This window comes from Etheostoma spectabile, unplaced genomic scaffold (genome assembly GCF_008692095.1).
Source record: "Etheostoma spectabile isolate EspeVRDwgs_2016 unplaced genomic scaffold, UIUC_Espe_1.0 scaffold461, whole genome shotgun sequence".
Classification (NCBI taxonomy): Eukaryota; Metazoa; Chordata; class Actinopteri; order Perciformes; family Percidae; genus Etheostoma; species Etheostoma spectabile.
Genome location: NW_022605614.1, coordinates 109787 through 118129, shown reverse-complemented (window position 1 = coordinate 118129; position 8343 = coordinate 109787). Strand labels below are relative to the sequence as shown.

The 8343-nt window shown below is 41.8% G+C and overlaps 1 protein-coding gene across 1 annotated transcript in view; it reads left to right on the top strand.

Moving 5' to 3' along the window:
- The window catches only part of LOC116686746 (TGF-beta receptor type-2), a 126850-nt gene that overhangs the window by 12343 nt on the left and 106164 nt on the right, over positions 1-8343 (top strand). The window contains exon 2 of the mRNA XM_032511793.1: positions 8070-8214. Within this exon, the coding sequence (XP_032367684.1) occupies positions 8070-8214 (145 nt within the window). The remainder of the gene's footprint in view (positions 1-8069; positions 8215-8343) is intronic.

The following is an 8343-nucleotide window of genomic DNA, read 5'->3' as shown; positions in this document are numbered from 1 at the left end:
GGAAGCATGTAGATGTTTTGAACAAGAGGGCCCCAGAATGGAGCCTTGCGGAATCCGCAGTCATATTTGTACGCTAGATGTATAATTCCTATTGACACCAAAGTATCCCTATTCTTTAGGTAGGATTAACCAGTTTAGTACTAAGCCAGAAAGTCCTACCCAGTTTTCCAATCGGTTCTAGTATATGTCGTGGTCGACCGTGTCAAAAGCAGCACGAGATCAGTAATACTACAGATTGAAATTTTGCCATATCTGTTAAGGTGGATGCATTAAAGACTTGACAAGAGCCGTTCAGTGCTGTGGTGTAGTCGGAAACCCGACTGAAAGGTATCAAAACTGTTGCTTATGACAAGAAATGGTTGAGTTGTTGAAAGATACTTTTCAATGATTTACTTAAAAACGGAAGGTTTGATATTGGCCTATAGTTGCTCATTAGTGACTTGTCTAGGTGTGTCTTTTTAAAGTGGCTTGATACTGCAGTTTTCAGGGCGTGGAAAGATACCTGAAAGAAGAGATGTGTTCACAATCTGTAGAAGATCAGAAGTCAAACAATTGGAAACATTTTTGAAGTCGTTTGGTAGAATTCAAGGCAACAGGTCGAGGTTTTCAGATGTTGAATATGTCCTCCAGGTTGTATGGGTGATTGTGTGAAATTCTGTCATATTGGAACTATTTTTGCTTGAACACTGTGACAACAAATGTAATAAAATACTATATAATAATGATAAGCATTATTCGCTTTACATAAGAGAAAAAAAAAAAAAAAACATAGGAACAGTTTGACATTTTGGGAAATATGCTAATTCAGAGGTGGCCAGAGTTTTAGGAGAAGATTGTTCCACTCTAGCACATAAGTTTGGTTTCAATTTTTTCATCTACAGTTAGAGTTATACATGCAAAAATATATAGTTTGGCATAACATGGTGGGTGACAGGGCGCATAGCGACCGTACCGTAGCGATGCGCCCGTTGTACCCTCTGCGTCCAAGAGTATATGGCTGCAGCCTGGAGGGTCCCTGTCATCCGTCCCGTCTCATGCCGGTCTCGTCTCATGCGGGGCGTGTCCAACGGTAAATCCAGAGGGTCAAAAATGCAAATCGCGAATATTTAAAAAAATTCATTTATATGATTGCCGTTATACAAATGAATAAAATATGTTTGTTTTTTTAACTAAACATGTCTATAAGATAAATGCAGACTATCATACTGATGAATAAAAACACTTAAAATATATGTTTGTCTTTGTTTGTTTCTACTTTTCAAAATAAAAGCTCGCATCTGGAATCAAATACTAATATCTCTCGTTTCAAAGTTAAAGCTCACGTCAATATCAGCTAATGAAATAAAATATTTGTGTGTGTTTAAATATTTAAAAAATATATGTCCGTCTCTAAATAATGCAGTAAGGCAAACTAAAATCTTCTATAGCTGCAACTTTGATCCAAGTTGCAGCTACAGAAGGAATTCTCTCCCGACAGAGTTCAAGCATTGGTTTAGTTTAAAAAAAAAAAAAATGTCCCCCTTTCAAAAAAAACAAAATACAATAGAACCGCTGGCGGAAGTGGAAGAAAATTAATCGCATCTGGCCCAAGACCGTCGCGGCAGAGATATGCAGTCGAATGCAGGACGGGTCAGAGACCCGAAGGCGGGCGCGGTAGTAGAAAAATAGAACCGCATTCTTCCCCGGGTCCCGGAGACCCGACAGCATCTACCCCGGTCCCGGAGACGACGCTTCTGCCAGGCCCAGAACGACAGCATTCTGCCCCAGCGTCCAGAGACCGACAGCATTCTGCCCCGGTCCCAGAGACCCGACAGCCGAGGCACACAGTCGCTCTCGCCATGTGTAAGCGTTGTCCCATGAAGTGTGAATGTGAAAAAATATAGAATATACAAATAAAAAGTTTGGAAAGAGTGTAACATGTTTATTTTTGTAGTCTTGTGTGTGTGCAAGAGTTGGATTGTTCCCTCCTCAGGAGGTCCTGCCGTTAGGTGCAGAATCGGCTGCGTCGCTGATGCAGGTTTCATCAGATGTAGCTACGTTAACATGGAACAAACACAGCATAACATTAGAAATGAGCAAATACATGTAGACTATGGCAAATTGTTACTTTAACAGTTTTTTAACGTTTTCATTGATTGCAACAAATGTGGTCAAGAATCAGAATCAGAATCAGAAATACTTTATTGATCCCCGAAGGAAACTCTGTGTTGGTTGCACAATATTATAAATAGAGTAGAAATACAAGAAATAAAGAAATATAAGGAATTGGATACGTACAGTATTTACATAAGGAATGTTAATACTTATTTACATAATTCACATAATTAAGGATTTGGAATGGTGAAAAGTAATAAAATAATAATAAAATAATAATAAAATTGTGGTATTTGAGATTGCACACAGTGTCAGGCCAGTGGTATTGCACAAAAAAGATATACAGATAATTTGTCCAGTTTCAACTCTCTAAGTGTGGTGTGTGTGTGTGTGTGTGTGTGTCAGACACTTAGAGGGAGGAGTTAAAGTGTTGATGGCCACAGGCAGGAATGGACTTCCTGTGGCGCTGTTAGTGCATTGGGAGAATGAGTCTGTCACTGAGTGCTCTGTGATTTAGAGCAAGCAGGAGTGGGTGCGAGACATTGTCCAAGATGGCATGTATTTGGACAGCGTCCTCCTCTCTGACACCCCCCACAGAGAGTCCAGATCCACCCCCACGACGTCACAGGCCTGCGAATCAGTTGTTGAGTCTGTTGGCGGTCCTACCCTCAGCTGCTGCCTCAGCATTCAACAGCAAAGAGGATAGCACTGGCACCACAGACTCAAAACATCTTCAGCATTGTCCTGCAGATGTTGAAGGACCTCAGCCTCCTCAAAAATAGAGCCGGCTTTGGCCCTTCCTGTAGAGGGCTTGAGTGTTCTTGGCCCAGTCCAGTTTATTGTCCAAGTGCAATCCAGGTATTTGTAGCTCCTCACAATGTCACACTGACCCTGGATGGAAACAGGGCTCACTGCTGCCTTGGCTCTCCTTAGATCCACACAGCTCTTGGTCTTTGTCACATTGAGCTGGAGATGGTTCTGCTCACTCCATGTGACAAAGCCCCCACCACAGCTCTGAACTCAGCCTCGTCCCCCTCGCTGATACATCCAACCACAGCAGAGTCATCAGAAAACTTCTGAAGATGGCAGGACTCTGTGGTAGTTGAAGTCTGTGGGTGTAGATGGTGAAGAGGAAGGGAGAGAGGACAGTCCCCTGCGGGGCCCCGGTGTTGCTGACCACTCTGTCTGATACACAGTGTTGCAGGCGCACATACTGTGGTCTGCCAGTCAGGTAGTCAACAATCCAGGACACGAGGGGGGGATCCACCTGCATCGCTGTCAACTTCTCACCCAGCAGGGCCGGCCGGATGGTGTTGAAAGCACTGGAGAAGTCAAAAAACATGGCCCTCACCGTGCTTGCCGGCCTGTCCAGGTCACGAATTTACCCGTGACTCCGTCTGGAAAATTATTCGCGATATCGTAATTTTGACCCTCTGGATTTACCGTTGGACACACCTCCGCATGAGACGAGACCGTATGAGACGGGACGGATGACATGGGATGCTCCAGGCTGCAGCCATACCAGTCTCTCTGCGTCTGAATACTGACTTTAAAATACTCTTTGTTAATCTAACATTTGTTTATTTAACTTTAAGCTTAATACAAATCATTCATACAAGCATATTTGTGTCATCTTACCGGCGTCCTCTGACGTAATCGTAAAAGGGAGTTTGCCTTATTCACAGGTGCTTTTATAGACGGGCGGACTTCCGGGGTGACCGGAAGCAATTTGATTTAAATGATAAATTATCAATACGGTAAACCTATATATCTTGTGGGGAGGTTAAACCTGTGTGGGTTATATTTATATTATCACGAGTGTCTCATTACGTAGAGTAGTGTTTTGGCTGTTTTTAAAGCCTTTTGCATATTTCCCGCATGAGCCACCCCTGCAGCATTAGTGAGAATGGTTTAGTCCAGTTCTGAGGTGCGCTACCAGGATATTTGAGAGGGAGTTGTCAGTTACTAGGGAGGGCTGGATGTAGTAAGACGTAAGTCTAGTGAGAGCCAATTTAATTGCAGTCAAAAGGCAATTGTGAGCAGCTGTTCTTTAGTTTGGTATTTTACTTTTGTCTTTTTGACTCTCAAGTCTATTTCTTCTCCAGTTTTGAAAGTCTTTAATTTTTATTCCTTTTGCTATTTCGGTATTTTTTGTATTTTGCCTTTGGCCTTATTTGGGAGTAATAAAAACACCCCATCTTAAATCAAAACTCAACGTCTGATTCATCCTTCCGTTTACACACCTTACTACGGCTGCTGGCGACATCTGCCTACGACACATGGTTATGGTTTGCTGATATTTGAGTGTCCGATCCACAGCTTCCACAGTTATAGGAAACAGGAATTAAAGGGACACACCTGTCTTTAACTGCTTAAACTGTGTTTGTCATTTTTTAAAGTAGATACATTTCTTCACCTTCTTTGGTGCTAAAAAGTGAAACATAGTATTTATCAAGGCAATTCATTGGTCTGCCAGGCAGCCAGAAGCAGACACAGTAGTATGAGTTTCCTCATGCAGGAACACAAAAAAACTCACCTTTCAACTACAGCTCCTTCAGGAGCCATCAGGAGCCCAGTAAATGACAGTCCACTCTTTCCTCCTCCACTTTCCTGTGGCACACTGAGGTCACTTGATTTTCATACTATAATTCCTGCACGGATGGAAGAGCAGCAGGAAAGAGTGCAATCGTAATAAAAGAAAGTCAAAGTGTTTCAGTAGCTGGAACTATGAGTCACATACCACCACAGACCTTCATGCACACATAGCCTTTAACTTTCCGCCCGAGCACAATCTGCTGCAACTTCAACGTAAAGGACGTTAAGCTGCAGCCTCGAACTGTCATATCGACGGAGTTGTTATTTCATCAATAGCCTACTGTTTTTTTGTCTTGGATTACCATTTGAAATGAATCTACATCTACTATCATCAGCAGAACGTTTGCGTTACAGCAGATTCTGATAGAAATGCCAGGTATTTATCTTAGGGTGACCAGACGTCCCCGGTGTCCGGGGACAGTCCCCGGATTTGGCAACCTGTCCCCGGCTGGATCTGTCCCCGGAAATGTCCCCGGTTTTCACTGTGACTGGCAGAGCCGAAATTGGAATGAAAGAAAGAAAAAACGGACCAAACGGACCCAATAGTCGCACACCTTACACCCGCAGGCTCCAGACCGCCAGAGCCAGCGGTGCTCAGAGATGTTTTAGAAAGGCGTGTTTTACTTTGCTAAAATCATTGATTATTTACATGGAGTCTGGTGGGTTTAGCGAACGCAATTTCGCGGACTTTTATGTTTTAAAAAGGATCTTAATCTTCAACAGAAAGGTCGACCTCCTTAGAAATCCTTTCCATAATGTTGTCAGACACTTAGAATATTAATCTGAGTCTGTTAGCAGCTAAACAAGCACTTTTATGAACGTAAATACAAGCTGGACAATTATCCTGTTAACTTACATTCTAGCTTGTTTCTCTGCTGCCGACTGCAGAGATCTCGTTTGATACTGGATCACTGTCAAAGGAAAATATTTCCTCAATAGTTTTTTCAGAATTTACTGTCAATGAGTCAACCTTTCGTTTAAAAGAATAATTAGGACGGAAGCGTCACTTTTAAGATTTACCGTATTCTCGTTTTTCAATCAAATGGCCCCTGAATGGGAGAGCTAGGGGCACGCATCATAACGCCTGGATACACACAGAGATTCAAACACTTTATTTGACCAAACAAAAGCCAAATTCCTTTTCAGATGCATAAAGAGGGATATTAAAGCTGTGTAAACTTCAGCCTAACACAGTTTAATATGGATTAACTGGGATTCTTACACAGCCTTACTAGGCCATAAATCAGGGGGTTTGGAGTCAGAGAGGCAGGTCTGAACAGATCATAGAGCCCAGGGAGATCACAGAGGCTAAGGGGAATGACGGGGGTAAGCCTGTACTGTATACACTGCCAGCCACTGTGCCACACGCAATTCCTTCCAACCACACAGGGTGATGATATTAAACAGTGTAACTGTATTTGTGGCATGAGTATTCCTTTAATATGAAGCTCAGGAACATAAATGCTGATTTGAGCTATAACCTGTTAAACATGAACAGAAACGATCCAGGAAATAGAAAACAAGGTCAGTGTGTGCTTGTATATAATTAGCCTTGTTTGTCATGTTTTTAGGGAGAATTTTACCGATTTGTACATTCACCTCTTATTCCAGGAAGCCACAGCCTCACTCCTTATCATATCTTAAATGTATTAATGAGTTAAGAAAGATGGAACTTGATCTATTAATTCTTTCAGGAAATCCTTTTGCATAGTTGAATCTGTACGTGAGGTTTTGTGTTATGTATCTAAAGTGGTTTGATTTAAGAAATTGCTGTACCTTGGCTCAGCCTGCCTATTTATTCAGCTGTGGTTGTCTGTGTTAGTGGGTCAGAGTGGTTTCCTTTGGTCAATACAGCACATTTGAGGTGGTTGATCACCTGCAGTGCATCCCTTGGCGGTCTTACATTGGTTGTGGTTGTCTGTTTTGACAGTTGTGTGGTGTACAGTATGTAATTTACAGTACCATATGTACCAGGTTCAATCTTTCCCTTTATTTATTTGAGGAATTTTCTCCGAGTTGGAAGTTGCACAAAAACTTCAAACTAATAAGCGACTTTGTGTATAACTTATTTCCCATCCTTTAACCTAGGGCTAAAGGATGGGACTTGGACTTAAATCAGACTGAAGTCACCAAAAAGTAAGTTGTGAGACTTGACTTGTCTGAAAGACGCAAAGATCCAATATGCAATATATTTACTGTAATAAATCCAAAAATGACCCCAATACGTCATCAGATATTAAGGAAACATGCTAAGGTGAAATACTATCTATTCTGACAACAATGCTAAAGCCCGTACTTTTAAATTTTTTAAATTTCCGTTTAATGTCCTTTGTGTTTTGGCCTGTGTGTTAATATCAACTGGCCAGTTTGACAAACAGCCATTAAAACAGCCAACAAATGAACGGGATCAACGGAGACAGATTTTACCTGACCTAAAAAAATTGCAGGTTTCTAACAGTTGCGTGACCAGAGACTTAAGAACCCCCCCTGGGTAAATATTGGAAATCTATTTGAAAAATGGAGACAGTGTAGAGTCCAAAAGGACGCAGAGTTGGCTAATTTCCTTCTCAACATGTAGCTAAGCATTAGCTTCAGGCTAATTTCTCACGGCTACTAGGGATGGGCATTTCATGTCATTTCAACATTTCTACACTCACATTGAATTATATAGCTAGAGTACTCAAATTGGTTACTCTCAAAAACAATTGCGAGTAAAGTGATCGTGACTAATGCTGCCAGGCTAACCCTGCTGACGGCTAACATTACTGGAGGACCAGGCAAGATTACGGCTGTTTACAACGTGTAGCCTGTTGCAGCCATTGCTGACAACGATGAGTTATTAAGAGCAAGAGAGGGGGGCTGATAATTGGGAGGACTGTGAGTTTGCAGTGTGTTTGGCGTGTGGCATGATACTGGCTATGATAGTAGACAATTAAGAAATCATATGTAGTGTCCCAAAAGGAAAGGATCATCCTCTGGAGTGAATGAATGTGCTAATCATGTTTAATGACAATGTCTTAATTAGAATTTGTTGTTTCCTGTGCATAACCTGAAATATTAGGCTTCCTCCTCCAGGGACCATGCATATCCACAACACATTTCATTATTGCTTGCTGTGAACCACAGACCAACACTGCCATTGTTTTGTGCTGCAACATTTAAAAGTTCGCAAACAGATGGACATACAATTGGTGTCATCCAGCAGTTCTGTCAATACATGTGTTTGATAACTATTTGTTGCATAATGTATTCATTAACTTACCAACATTGTTCTGCTTCAAGCCAGAGCAAGAATTCTGCACACTCTGAGCGCTTCCATTAGAGATTGGAGTGTTTTCAGTGTGAAGCCAACCTGATGGAAATGTTTCTGTCTTCTGCAGGTATGCCCCCTTTTCTCTCTTCTAAGCGGCTATGTAAATTCTGTGATGTGGAGCCTTCCTCCTGCAATGGTACGGGAACCTGCATGTCTAACTGCTCCATCACATCCACCTGTATGGACATCAACGAGTTCTGTGTCTCTATCTGGTAGGTACCTAAGAGCACAGAGCTGCCTTTGGCTCTTACATATCATTTACTAAATAACTATAGATAACTTTAATGTATACAGTTTTAATTATTTCATGTCTGTCTGTCTGTCTGTCTGTCTGTCTGTCT